The 14972-nt window shown below is 47.3% G+C and overlaps 1 protein-coding gene across 1 annotated transcript; it reads right to left on the bottom strand.

The window, feature by feature from the left end:
* Window positions 1–45: 45 nt before the first annotated feature.
* LOC120654434 (protein LOW PSII ACCUMULATION 3, chloroplastic-like) lies at window positions 46–4088 on the bottom strand. Its single transcript, XM_039931966.1, has 12 exons — window positions 3730–4088; window positions 3555–3585; window positions 3084–3176; window positions 2931–2993; window positions 2645–2756; window positions 1539–1624; window positions 1382–1440; window positions 1200–1302; window positions 1035–1095; window positions 747–829; window positions 545–625; window positions 46–403 (listed from the first exon to the last, which is right to left on the bottom strand). The coding sequence occupies exons 1-12, from the start codon at window positions 4035–4037 to the stop codon at window positions 344–346; spliced, it is 1140 nt and encodes a 379-aa protein (XP_039787900.1). The 5' UTR covers window positions 4038–4088; the 3' UTR covers window positions 46–343.
* Window positions 4089–14972: the final 10884 nt, after the last annotated feature.

Raw genomic sequence — 14972 nt, 5'->3', positions numbered from 1 at the left:
CGCAAGGGGCAAGCGACCAAGAACAATGTCAGAAGACAAACGGAGTTGACGTTGCATCAACAATCTCGTTGCAGGTAGAATTTCTACTTTAGAAATATTCATGGGCTCATGGCACCCAAACACACGAGTCACAAATTTGGAGTCCCCTCCTTTTTTGCAGTGGCTCAGGTTTTACAGAACTCAAACTCAACCATGATACAATCACCAAAAAGGGAAAAATGCTCGAGACCTCGCATTCCTGCACTGTACACGCAGTTGCCGCACAGGCAATGCCACACTGTCATCATGATTCATGAACACTACTTTGGTATTTCCATTTCCCTTTGCTGATCAGATCAGAATCTCAAGTTCGCCATGCGGCGGATGTTTCCTGATCAACGTTCTCTTCCCACCACGTAGCATTCTGCATGACAGAAACTCAGCTAGTAAAATTGATGCTCTGATGAAATTCAGCTATGCAAGAGGGCATTTTGAATTTCAAAGTTTAAACTGCAATGAATCATATTTCGTCCTATCAACTATATTGACTGGATAAAATCTGAACCTTGTATCCTCTTCTGAGAAATTCAAGTGAGCTTCCTTCTTCTTCTTGTAAACCGATAACTCTCAACAGTTCTTCTTTGGCCTGAAAGATGAGATGTTGCATGGCAGACCCAATGAACTCGGACAAAGTTAATCAATTTTTCAAACACTCAGGAGAGTATGAAAACGTAAGATAAATTTATTCAAGTTACTTATGGTACGACCTGTCCCAAAGTGAACCGAGCTTCACTCTCTGCAACGCAAGCATATGAACCATCAGCCTGCTTCAGCATAACCTGCCAAGGGCCTGAACAAGCAGAAACTCAGTTGATCAGTAGCTGATGATGCTGATGAAAATGGATGACCATGAAATTACCCAGGGAAAAAATCCTCTTTGAGCATTCATTTAGTTTGGTCTTCTATTGCAAACCCAGCATGGCAGATTTGTGTTTCAAACTGTAATCTTTTCAAGTGAATAAATCTGAGCAAGCCAAAATGTTCTCCAGGATTACCTGGGTATTGACGGAATACAGCACCACTGTAATTCACTATGTATGGAGCAACTGCAATTGTCTACGTGGTAAAAGAAGGGAAACTGGTCACAGATAGTACAGGAAGCAATAAACACAAAGGACATTGCTAGGTGTCTAGGTGGAAAGAAGTGAACAAATTAATACCTTGGAGTAGTCACGCTGTCTGATATAAAATACTGGGGTGAACTGAGAAAGAAACCGGTAATGCAAATCTTTTGGAGGGAATCCCAGAAGTCCCAAGTCAGATCTGGAGGATGATATAAGTCACTGCCACATAACACACTAAAAAATTTTAACAAGCTACTGAATGAATATCTGACACATACCTCAAGGTATCTAGTTCAAGATTAAACAGAAGAGCTGGAACGGATGTGGCAAACTTCTCCTGAAATCAGCAAAAGCGCAAAGAAAGAATCAACCGACTGTGCAAACAACACATAAATGCATATCGGCAAGGAAAGAGGCATTAGATTCTAGACATACCACATACTTCTCTATAGAAGCAAGGTCACGTGTGCTGCTGTTGATGAAGATATATAATGATGGTGGTTCATCAGATTTCCATCGATCTGTATCCACACCAACCAAGTGGTTACGACTAACTTATTCAGGGATGTTTACATAGGAATTGTATCATAATAATAGGCACCAAGCTAACTGATTGTTCTTCTTTGATGGAAAAGGGAATTTATGCTCCGATGATTGCATCATAATGAATATAAATAATCTGCCTATGCTTGATTCATACACATAAAGGTGATGCACACATACAGCAATCACTAATGTATTTCCTTTTGTTTCAAGCTGTGACAATTCATCAACACAGAATGCTTGCCATTCAAAAATATTAACCTCCATTTCAAAAATACTTGGCAATCCTCGCTTAGAGCATCTCCAACAGTTTGGCAAATGGAATTGGCATCCTTGATTTTTGGTAAAAACGCTTAAAACACCCCTCCAACAGTTTGGCAAACGACTTGGCAAAATATGGCAACTTGGCAAAAACCCTCCCTCACCGCGCATATAAAGGCAACTTGGGAAAGGGCTTGGCAAATCCTCTCCCTTCTCGTACTGTCCACGAAAATAAAGTCTTCTCCGTGCTTGCATGCTGCCTATTGTCTTTTTTTCATTTTGCCAAGTCCAAAATAGCAAACTATTGGAGATCGAACTGTTTTTTACTTGCAAATAGTTTTGAGAGTTGGCAAATCACAAGATTTACCAAGTAGAATATGACAAACTTTTGGAGATGCTCTTGACCAAACTTTTTTCTGTAGAATATTTATAATTTTCAATAGTATTTGTATATTAGTAGATTTGTTATGAAATAGACTTTATTACTATTTGAGATTTTTCAAGTATGTACAAAATTTTTAAGAAAAAAAAACACTTGGTCAAAGTTGGCACGCTAAATGAGGAGTGCCAAGTATTTCGAAACAGAGGTGTAGCTTGTTCCTCTGCACGAGAAGGCTTCCATGCCGCAGAGAAGTGGTATGAACTTTTTGACAAAATAAAATGAGACACAATGTCATTTTAGACTAGGCAGTGCATGGTTATTGCTTTCACTAATGTATTTGGATCAAGATATTTACCTTCATTGTCATCTGAGAAGTCAAAATCCAGGGTGTTTCTTATCGATTTGAAGAAGCTGTTGACAGGGTCGGTGGGCACATCATCCAGAGAACTGACAGTAATACCCTCAATCTAAAGATAGTGGAAACAGAAAGCAGAGTAATTAACTTTCGTTTTAGAATGAACAAGCAGAGCAGTTGTCATGCTACTATAAGCAAGCTCATTACAAAGATTAAGGAAAGGACAAAGAAAAAAGAATATTTTTCACCCTCAAATAAAGATATTGTTCCATGAGGCAGAATTTACCGTGTCAATAGCTGTTCTGAAGATCTGTGACGCTCTGCGCTTTTCAGGTTGATCAGGAAACACCTGAAATCAACTAGAAGTGAGCAAATGAGCACGGTCCTGCACTTGTACGGCGTACCTGTCTCAGTGACGGTGTATGAAGCTTGAACTTACTATACAGGACCTAGTCCCCTTGAGCTCTTTAAGCTTCCTCGCAACAACAAGAGCAAGCTGGATGTTGGCATCGATGAACTCATCTGAGGAGCCCTGCAGAAGTAAAGCAGGATGATCAGAATCAGCAGGTCATAGTACCGTATATATGTAATATAGTAACAGCAGAAATCAACATGATTTGTTCAGAGAAAAAAGGCGTGACAAAAATTAGTAGCAAATTAGGTACTGTTGACCAGAAAAATCTCTCAAATCAGAAGTGCATACTTCAACATTGCAGTATACATACAGAGGTAGCATTCGCTGCATCAATTGAATTGTATGCATTTGTAATTCGATATAATATAATCAATCCCGGTGCGGAAGAAGTAAAAATTCATAGTGTGGCAACAAATGGTCCCAAAACTAGCAAAGCAGAAGAGCTCCAGTCAGCGAAGCAAAATGATCTCAATGTGATGAGTAGGTGTAACTAACCTTGTAAGAAGATATGCTGCTTGGCAGAGGCCTTGACGTCGTCACAGTCCAGAAGCAGCCACCCACGAGCAAAGCAAGAAACAACAAAGAAACGAGCGATGAGAAGAGAATGCGGGCGTGGGGATATATAGCGATGCAGCAGAGCGAGGAGAAGCGAGCACGGTGGTGAGGTTACGGGAACTCGATCTCGAGGCGTGTCTTGCCGTCGTCGATGGCGCAGGCGAGGGAGCGCGCGGCGTCGGTGACGAGCACGTCGTAGGAGCGCGGCTTGTAGACGGGCACCCCGGCCCTGAGCGCCTCCACGTCCCCCGTGCCCGCCTCCGCGCGCGGGGAGACGGCGAGGCGGCGGGGCCGGAGCCGCGGGGACGAGCAGGCGGAGGCGGTGGCCGGCAGCCGGGGCGGGGAAGGGGAGGAGGAGGAGGAGGGCGCGCGCGGCAGGCGGAAGTGGCGGGCGCAGAGAGCCGTGGGCGCCGGAGCAGCCATGGCCGCGCGAGGAGTGGAGGAGAGCAGAGACGCCGAGACGACACAGCCGCACGCTCGCTCTGGCGCCAGAGGCCAATCGGGGAGGCTCGGAGCCGCTGCTGTCCCTGGCAGGTGGGGCCCAGCCGCTGAGAATGAAAACAAAAGGAAAAAAGCGGAAATGGAGCTCTGGCATGCGAAGCGAGCGCTCTACCATATGAGCTACATTCCCAACTCCAATTCTCATCGAAATACCTACTTGTTGTTTAATCTCTTCCAACATGGCTCGTAAGAACACAACCAATCATTTTGTTTACATAAAAGAAATAGAAGATTAGGATAAATAATGTACTATCTATTTTTAAGAGGTACTAGCTTATGAGAAAAGGTGAATGGCCCACTTTATTAATGAGAGTATATATGCAATAAGACTAACCATTGGCAAGGTAGCCTCCTACTTATATATATATCGCATCGTTCGGCTGGCTGGACGGCTGCTGGACGCGGGCTGCTGGAAGGCTGCCTTCGGCTGAAATGGGTCCAGACGTCCAGCCGAGAGCAGCCTAAAGTATAGCAGCCGAACGGAGTGAAGATATTGGTAAAATGGTATAAAGATTCGGGGTTAACTAGAGCCTGTTTGGTTTTTGAGACTTTTGTATAAGTCCGTGAGGCTTTAGAGGTTAAAGAACTAAACAGTAGGAATTTTTTGGGGCTAAAATACTATTTGGGGCTAAAGAATGAGAAGACACTTTTGAGGAGTTTTTTTTAGACTAAAAGCCTATATGAGGCCTACTATTTCACCCTCTACCCCCCGATCCCTACCTCTCGGATGCATGCAGATTAGTAATAATATGATACTTTGTGATTTAATAACCTTTAGTCTATTTTAGTACCTAGAACAAAACAGATACGGACTAAAAATTTTAGTCTATAGACTGAAATTAGTCTAGGGACTTTTGACAACCAAACGCCACCCAAAATACAAACTTTTTTTCCTTCGAGGGGGCAACGGTCGCCGCGCCCTCTCGCCCTGACTCGCGACGCCGCCCATGCCGGTCCGGTCCCGCGCTCGCCGCGCCATCGCCGACCCTGTGGCGGCCGCGCCGTCGACAGGTCGCGAGCCCACCGGCTGGCACTCGCCTCACGTGGCCGGGAGCCCCTCCAGCCGGCCGCGCCCCATGCCCGCGCGCGCTCTGGCCGGCCCTGCACTGGGTGTGCGCGGCCATCCGAGTCGACCTCCACCGGCCGGCTGTGCGGACGCGACCTCCCCTGCACACGTAGCTTCCAGTTCCAGCCTTCCAGGTGCGGACGGGACCTCCCACCATCCATGCCCAAGATTTGCGTCGGGGAGAGAGGAGACGCTTATCGGCGTCGTGGCTGGCCTCGTACGCAAAATGCGTGTTGTGTTTGCGTCCTCTGTTGGAGCATGTTTTGGGGATGCAAAACACTGTGAACGATGGATTTTGCGTTTGGGTCGCTCTTTGTCTTCCCTGTTGGAGACAGTCTTAAGAGTTAAGACCGAGAATTACAGCCGGAGGAGGGAGGAGTTAAGCCATATGAAATATAAGTTACATCAGGTGTTTGCTAATCTTCTAAGACGCACCGGAAGGCGACACCGCCAAGGAGCACATTCTGTCTTGCACTGGTCGAGGGGCGGCTGGGCTGACGCACCGCGGAATACCACCTCTGTTTGTGTTGCTGGTTGATGGTGCGTGGGGCCGCCATTAACGACATGTCGTGCACTACATATCGGAAGCTTGGGAAGGTTGGACAAGATCTGATCCAGACCGATATGATGCTCAAGGATTTCGAACGAAAAGTCTCGCTAGCTCGGGAGGTAATCAACTTTGAACTAACGATTAAAAGTAAGACTCTCCCTACTACTTTCTTTGTCATCAATGCCAATGGTTCCTATGGTCTGCTCTTGGGTCAAGATTGGATTTACATCAATAGCTGCATACCGTCCACCATGCATCAATGCCTCGTCCGTCAAGATTGGATTCACCAAGGTTGGAAGGCGATTTCTTGAAGATGGCCGATTTCGGGCTACAGCCGATCCAAGCCGTCAGCTCTAAAGAGTCATCTTAATGGATGATTTCCTGCTAAATGACGAAGGGAAGCTGGGGCACAGATTCACATCGGCCGATGAGTTGGAGTAGGTTGATATAGGAGATGGTGATAGGTCTAGATCGACGTTTATTAGTGCCAAGCTAGATCCTAAGTATAAACGAGAATTGATTGCTTTGTTAAAAGAATTCAAGGATTATTTTGCTTGGGAATATTATGAAATGCTAGTGTTAGACCGATCGGTTGTTGAACATCGGTTACCCATTAAGCTAGGGTAACGACCATATCAGCAAGATGCCAGGCGATGTAAGCCACAGATATTGCCTGACACTAAGGCTGAGATTACCAGATTAATCGAAACAAAGTTTATCTGGCAGTGCCAATATTCTGAATGGATTTCAAATATGGGTCCTGTGTACAAGAAGAAAGGTAAACTTCAGGTTCGCATTGACTTTAGGAACTTGAACAAGGCCACACTGATGGATGGCTATCCGATTCCAATAGCCAATTTGTTGGTTGATACTACATCGGGCCTGCGTTGTACGCCTACACCGACGTTGTCGTTCGTCCTGCACGACCCCGACTCGCCACGGCATCGCCTCGCCCTGTCTTCCCCAACCTCGCCGATAGGTCGCCGCCACCCTACTTTACCTCTCTTGCTACTGGGCGCCGGCCGATGAGCCTCCTGTAGGCAAGCCCTAGGATCCCCGTCCCATCTTTTCTGTAGGGACCTGTCGCTACTGTGATATCCTGACCCAGGGCATAATAGAACTAATAAGATACTCATACCAACAAGTTACTACTTCTTTTTCGAAAAAAAGAAATGCGGTGCCCAAGGTGCCCCTTTGATTCCTTAGCTTATTTGCAGCCTTACGTGTGGGGGTAATTCCTTAGGTCCGTCTCAACGGTGGTTTCTAGAGAGTTTCATAGCATTTAATTCCATGTCACATCATCAACTTTTGCTAACATGACAAAATCATTATGATGAGAGAGAAAGGAGAGTTTGGTCAAGTGAGAGAAGTTTCATCCCATGAAACCCAGCCACCATAGTTATCTAGTTTCCAGTCTAGGTAAATGTATAATAAAACTATAAATGAGACCAGCTTTAGAGGCTAAATAATGCTGCCATATCATACAAAGGTACAAATATAACCTCCTCATATAATAGTTTTGGCTGGTAGAATAGCTGGATTGAAGATACAAAATAATTAGTGTTCATATGGTCATTACCCTATGTCTCAGATAGCGTCTCAGGCCTTCTCCAACAGAACCAGCGACATCGCTGGATGAGGTGGAGGTAAGAGACAATAAAGAAATAAAAAAAACTCTTCTCTCCTCTCCTCGGTATGCGCAGCTCCGCCAAATGTGCTCTTACAAGGTTTTGATTAATGTGCCAGGAGCTAGCGAGGGAATAGTAGATAGCGCAGTTGAATTTACACACTCTCTCCCCGCCACCTCATCCAAGGCCGACGACATCGGCGCCCTTTGGAGGAGGCCTCACGAGCAGCCCGCTCCGCTGTCTCTCCTACATTCCCTTCCCCTATCATTCAGCTGGCTGACACGAAGCATTATAATACTCGCTCGTTTGGAGCCTTATATGTAGGGGTGAGTATACATCCTGTAGCTTCCCAAGAGAGTGGGGCAGCTATATATATATATATATATATATATATATATATATATATATATATATATATATATATATATATATATATATATATATATATATATATATCGTCATTTACAGAGCATGCACACGATCGACGAGCTTTTGAGCTGGAGGTGAGGCCGCTGTGCAATCGCCCACGGCGGCGCTGCTGCTGGTGGACGCGCAAGCGAGCGTGTGTAACATACAACCGACAGCTGCACTTGGCCGGCTACTGGCCAGTGCTTCTCATTCAACTTGATGGCGCGCTAGCTAGCTGCTCCCCGCACTAACGCCGCAGTCCCCTGCTCCCCACGTCCGCGCTCGCTTCCTCGATCGTCGGCTAGCTGGGAGCGAGGTCCCCGGTGTTGAGGCTGGCCGTGACGCGTTCCTCTTCCTCGGGCGGGTGCGAGGAGCGCATACGCGTGTGAGCTACATAGAATACAATAGGGCGAGCTATCATCTATTGTAGCCGATCGATCGAACAAGGTCCTCGATCGGCATGAACAAAAAATGCCAGAGACGATGATTCGATTCTGGTCTGTACGTGTATATATGCCAATGACACGAACAAGAACCATGCAACATCAACCATGCTATCACATGAACAAGTGCCACGCACGACTCGGAACCACCAAATAAACGTGCCCTATACGTGGAGGCTAAAACTAAGCATGCATGCTAGCTAGCTAGTGCAACGTACTAGTAAGTACTAGTGTATTATACAGATTAATTACCCACCAACACACTGCAGGTAGACACGCTAGCTACTGGCCGGGGCAGGATCGGAGGTGCAATGCTAGCTGCTGCAGAAACGAAGGATCGACGTAGTGGCCGCAGCGCAGACGGAGCTATGCCGGCGCTGCTCCAGGCGGCGGCACTCCGTCGTCGTCCCCGCTCGTGAATTGCACGGTCACTGTGCCCCCACCCCTCCGGCGGAACCACAGCCATGCCAGGAGAATAAGGACTGCAAGGGCGCCGGTCACACCACCAGTAAATTCTTCCATCTCGGGCGGAGTGTCGCGAGCCATGGCAAAGGGGCCCGTTATTTTCCTTCGAATCCTACTGCTGTGCTGCCCTTCCTACGTATACCTATATAGCCGTGGTGATTGCTGAGGCGAGGGGGCCCGTTCCCATGTTTATATGGAAGGAACACATCAGACGCCTCGCCGGGCCCTGCACTTATCAGAACCTTGGCATGCATGTGATGCTTTTTGGGCGCGAGCGAGTATGGGCGACGTACCTTTCCTCGTCCCGGATCAGAGGCATGAAAGGATAGTGGCCCAAAAATGGGAGGTTGAATTGTGACTTTTTTAATTTTTATCTGTCCTTAGCCTACCACTAGTGTTGCTCAAACCTAAAGTTCAAAGACCTAGAATATAAAGCACACTAACATGATGAATCTAGGTAGGTAAGCACACTAACAAAGTCATATTCCTAGAAGGATCAAACTATCATGCAAAGGCTAGTTCAATTGAAACAAACTATCAATAGCAAGTCCTAGTCTCAAACAAGCAAGCAAAGAGCAAAAACCGAAAACGCTGAAGTAAATTGCTTGAATATAAAAGAGAATGGACAAGAGACAACCGAATTTTTTCCCGTGGTATCGAGGAGTTGACGCTCCCCCCTAATCCATGTTGGAGCACCCACAAAGGGTTAAGCTCCATTGCATCACGAAGAGCAAGTACTCACTAAGAATATCCCTTCTCCATCTCCGGAACGGCGGGCTTCAAACCGTGTACAAATTCTTCTTCTTGGGTCTCCCACAAACTCCAAGAGCTCACCAAGAGCCTCCGATCACCAAGACCGTCTAGGTGTCATCAAATACCAAGAGTAACAAGTCCTAAGCTTTCACTTGACCATCACTAAGTTGGCCCTAAGGTTCTAGCACACTTGCACTCTTCCAAGGATTGAAATTCTTGATGAATTGGTTGATCTCAATGTGTGGATGTCTTCTCTCAGCAATAGGGTGGCTTCAGGTGTTCAAGGGTTCAAAAGGCAACTCAAATGACCCGCGGAACCCCCTTATATAGGCTATAGATCACCTAGTGGCCGTTACTAACTTTCTGAAAAAAGTTGGTAACGTCGGATAAACCGACCCAGCCCCAGATAAGGGCGTCGGATCATCCGACCCCACTGTGTTTTCCATTTTAGCCGTTAAGATTTAAACCAGTGCTGATGTCATTCACCCAACCAATTAGTTCGACGCTTTGAGAGTTGATGCGTCGGATCATCCGGTGCAACTGCCAATTTGAATTCCAAATAACAACACTTGATCATTGCTACTGATGATTAGTCCGACGCTCCAGAGAACCATACGTCGGATCATCCAAACGTGAAGAGAAAATTTCAGCCTGAAAAACATGCTCTCTGCAGAATCACCCGAGCCTTTGTCCGACCTTCATTTTGCCTAGCGTCGGATAATCCGATCCCATAGGCAATTTTCAGCCCTTGAAAACATGCTCTCTGCAGAATGCTACTACTCAAAATCCGGCCAGGCATTTCAACGTGTCGGATAATTCGGCTTCTTTGCCCGGATAGTCCGACCCTAGGGGCATCGGATTATCCGACCCCACAGAATTTTCCTGTTTCTGTTTTTCTGATTTGGAATTGATTTGAACTTCGATTCTTTCTGCTTCCTAGTGTTTTTCTGAGTTTCATAGCAAGTCTTGAGCTGATCTTGAGCAAGTGTGCATGAAATCTAAGGCCAACTCTTTGAATGGTCAAGCTACTAACTTCGAACCCCCCTTTATAGTACGGTCTCAAACTAAAAACTATAAAATCTATACTAAATCAAGTGTCATTCATCTCCTTGTGACACTTGAGTCTCGAAAGGTCCTTAACCTTGACGATTTGAGTCCGTGTCGTTGAAAGTTAATATTGAGGGGTCTCCTTTCATTTGCGACTTTAATGGAATAACGACAATTCCTTCAAAACACACGTTAGTCACAAACGTTGTCACTAATCACCAAAACTTACCATTTAGCATCCACGGGCCTAGATGCTTTCAATCTCCCCTTTTTGGTAATTGGTGACAACACAAAGATAGAGATAGCAAATATGAAATAAAGCGCAAACAATTAACTGCAACGAAAGCCACATGTACAGCCATGTCAACACAGAGTCATACACAAAAGCCAAATGACATGTCTGATACATCAAGACCCATGAAAAGTCCAAATCATGCCACAAACCCCTGGCTCCCCCTATCTATACTCCCCCTATCTATCTTCCCCTTTGGTAACAAAGCACCAAAAAGGAAGGCTGGAGCTAACTAATCCTGGGGCGGAGAAGACTGAGTCGAAGGTGTCGTGCTCGGAGCGGCAATGTAGCGGCCGACGTCGTTGTCGTCGTCGTCGTCCGAAGAAGTGGAAGTAGCACGCTCGGTCGGAGAGGGCGATGGGGCAGCTGAAGTAGTAGGAGCGGAAGAAACGGCTGCCTCTGTCGTGACGACCGTGGACTCCGTCTGAGGAGCGACCGAAGCCGCAAGCGACGTGAGAAGCGTGGAGTCCACCGAGGTACGAACAGCTGAGGGTCGAAGCGGCGAAGGAGAACTGCTGTCGAACTGAAGAGCCTCGACCGGTAGAGACGAGACGACCGAAGCCGGAGGACGAGACTGAGCGGTGCCGAGCTGCTGAAAGTCTTGAAACTGACGCTACTGCTCGAGGAACTGTCTCCGCTGATCCAGTGTCATCGGCGTCTGCTAAGGGTATCCTAACACCCCTGGGTAAAGAAGTGGCAACATCGGGAACGACACCAAGGGTGTCTGGGGCAGGCTGGCAGCGGGACCGATAGGAGCTGCTGGGTCCGTAGGAAGGAGAGGAGCTGGAGGAGGTGGGGCAAGTCCAGCGTGACCGTAGAGTGCTCCAAAACAACCTGAGAAGTACTGAAGCATCTGCTGCTACTGGTAGAGCTGAAGTCTGACTGCCTCATGGTGCTGCCTCATCTCCTGGAACATGAGCATCTGGGCCTCCTGCTGTCGGGCCTGCTCAACCAAGATCCGAGCCTGAGTGTCTGCCTGACGAGCCTGCTTCTCGGCAAAACTACGCTGCTGATCTGTAAGTATCTGTAGAATCTGAGCTAGCATGTCTGGCACTGCAATCTGAGCCACTGTCACTGGAGGCGGTGTCGGGGGCCTAAGGTCGTGACGAGGTGCTCCTGCCCCTGACGTACCGGCCTCGTCGTCGTGATCTGCTCGTCGTACGGGGATAGTGGGAGTGTAGTCCTCGTCGTCCTCGGAGTCCTTAGAGTCTGTGGCTAGGAACTGTGGTAGCTGGGCCTCTGTTGCAGCAAGTGAGGCGTCGGTGGCTGCGAACGGGTCCTCGGCGGCTACTGCCTCTGCCTGACCATGCTCTCTGAGTCTCTGCTCGGCTCTACGGTGACCTCTAGCACCTCTACGACCATCGTCAGGAGTTGTAGGAGAGTAGTCCTTGAACGAAGTGGTCGAGATCTCCAGATCATGCATCATAGCACCCTGATCGAGCTGAGCCAAGATCCAACTGATCCAGTGTGCATATGGCTGTCTCCTGCTCGACGTCAGCCCCTCCATGATCACATCCTCTATCTCACAAATAAAGAAATCAACGATATCGAATTGCATGTCTGAGAGGATGTAGATCAGTAACCACTGCTGGAGTGATGTAATCCCCACACTGTAGCCAATCCTGAATAGCAAGCTCCTCTTCAGAGCAAAGTGAATCATGTAGGCCTGTTGACACAAAAATCAACACACTGGAATCCGAGGGCAAGTGTTCGCCGAGTCACGGAAAAATCAACCAAGCATGCCAGTCAATTTGACCTGGAATTGACAAGGGAGAAAACAAAATAAAATTCGAGAGTGTATCGGCTAGGATTCCGAATATCTCTCAGATAGGCGTATCGGCAAGCTTTGCCGATACTATAGACGACAAAAAGATATTAAATGCGAACGCGTAGTAAAGGAGCGTATCGGCAGAATCAGTCGATACACTAGGCGACAAAATCGGCTTTTTAGGCAGCCGATCGCGTATGTATGGCAAGATCTAAGCTACGAATGTGTAACTTAGATGATACGAAGCTAAAAATAGATCTAAACCGGCTCTTGAGATAACAAAAGTGTCGCTCCAAAACCTAAATCCGATCTAGTATGTTTTTAGATGTGATAATGGCCAAAAAGCATAGGGAAAACCTACAAATCTAGCCGATATCGATAATTGGTGAATAAATCTAGACGAGACGACAGCGATGCGCCCGGAAGTCAAAGCCTAGATAAACTCGATAACTTTTGAATAGATTTGAACGAAGCCACAGCGATGCGCCCGGTAGCTAAAGCTCAAATATACTCGGTAAAACGAAAACTCACCAGCAAATCAAGTCGCTCGAATGTGAGACGTCCTTGATCAACTTGAAAGAATTCGTCGAAAAAAGAAGAGAAAAGGCAAAATCGCCGAAAAAGTGCAAAGGAATTGTAAAGTTTGTTGTATTGGATGTGTATCAAGTTTTCCGGTCCCTTACAACTCATATTTATAGCCTAGCGTTATCAAGTCCTAGCCGATTACAGCAAACATTACTTGACCCTAAAGAAAAGACTATTTAAAAGATAAACTAACTAAAATATTACAACCAAATCATCAAGATTTTCGTAGAGTCCGGATCCTCTTCTTCTTCCTTGACTTCATCGGCAACTTCTCAATCGGCCGGATACCAGAGCCAACGGATCAGCATCTTCACGTCATATTCCCCTGGTCCATCGGACGGACTCCATCGGCCGATTCTAACACTGTGCATCTTTTGGTTTCTTCCAAATCGGCCACCTTCTCTTCACAAAAATCACTTTCCTTGACACGTGTCAAAAAACGGTGTCAACAAGGCCACTGGAGTGAGCCGTCCTAGAACCCTGGGAGTGCCTGGGAGGAACGACTGCTGGAACAAGATACTGACATCCTCGTCGGAGGGGAACATCGTCTCCTTCGAGCGACGTGGTGGCTCGGCATCACCGTAAGTGTGGAAGTGTAGAGAGTACGGCTCATCTGACAGTGTGACACCGAGGTACTTCGCCAAGCTTTGTCTGTTCAAGCGCCACATCTTCTTGTTGAACATGAACATGATGTATTTCCTATCCTCTCCAATGAACAGGGTGGCGTAGAAGACACACACCCACTCCTGGACGTACTGACGCCTCTCAGCTAGAAGCTCTGGCAAACCGGGGTATCTCTCAAAGAATGTGACAATGGGCACTCCCCCGGCTGCTACTCTCAAAGCTCCCCAGTGAAGCATCCTGTGCTCACTCATCTGTATCCCAAGCTGCAGGTACCCGTGGTAGAAGGACTCCTGAAGGAGTGTGTGGAAGTACTGGTCTGCATGTCTCTCCCGCTGCTCGGGGAACCAAGTCTGCTCATCCACATACCTCAACCTCTTCACCTTGGCCACTGGAAACTCACGGATGTCGATTAGATACACTGACGGCCTATCCCCAGACTGATCCTCTGCCTCACTCTCAGGCTGATCCTCTGTCTGTCCGGCTGTATCTGACTGTGGCTGAGTATGGCCTGCAAGCCTCGGAGGGCGTCCACCACGGGCGCGAGGACCACCACGATCAGGTGGGGTCTGAGCTAGGCCACCACGGTACACGCAGAACGACGCAAAGTCAGAGTGCCTGGTGGTGCCTCTGCATCTAGCTTCGACTCCCCCTGAGTAGCTGCCCGGGACTCTCTGATCTGGAACGGCCTCTGAGGGCGGTCTGCAGCATCTACAGCTGCGTGAGCACGCTCCCAATCTCGCTCCTCACGAGACCGCTTCTTCTTCTTAGGCTGCTCGTCGACCTTGGCCTTGCCCTTTCTGTCACCTGCCATCTGTTCAAAGAGATACGGTGGAAGATAATAGAATAAGACAGGGCTATATAATAATACAAGATCATATTCTAGAGACGAGAAGACCCTAAGCAAAGCATGGAGCCGATTGAGCCTAAGTATGACCTCTAGTGGATGAAAGGACTTGCTTCTAGTGATTTGCAATAAGTATAGGAGCAAGTGAGAGTGGATGCCAAGATAATTGCAAAGGAGTATGAAAAGGATGTGTAAAAAGTGTAGGTGCACTCCTATACAATAGTTGTGCTCTAAAGTGTAGGATAAGGATACGTTAACATGTGTCAAAGAGGTGATCTAGGAGAGGTAAAACACATGTAACAGCGAGAAATGATCATACCACTTAGATCCTGGAGAGATCGCAGCAAGAACGGAGAAAAATTGCCCTTTAGGCCATCGACCGAA

The sequence above is a fragment of the Panicum virgatum genome, chromosome 1N, assembly GCF_016808335.1.
Source record: "Panicum virgatum strain AP13 chromosome 1N, P.virgatum_v5, whole genome shotgun sequence".
Lineage (NCBI taxonomy): Eukaryota > Viridiplantae > Streptophyta > Magnoliopsida > Poales > Poaceae > Panicum > Panicum virgatum.
Note: the sequence above shows the minus strand (reverse complement) of the source record. Positions and strands in the feature narration are given on the sequence as shown.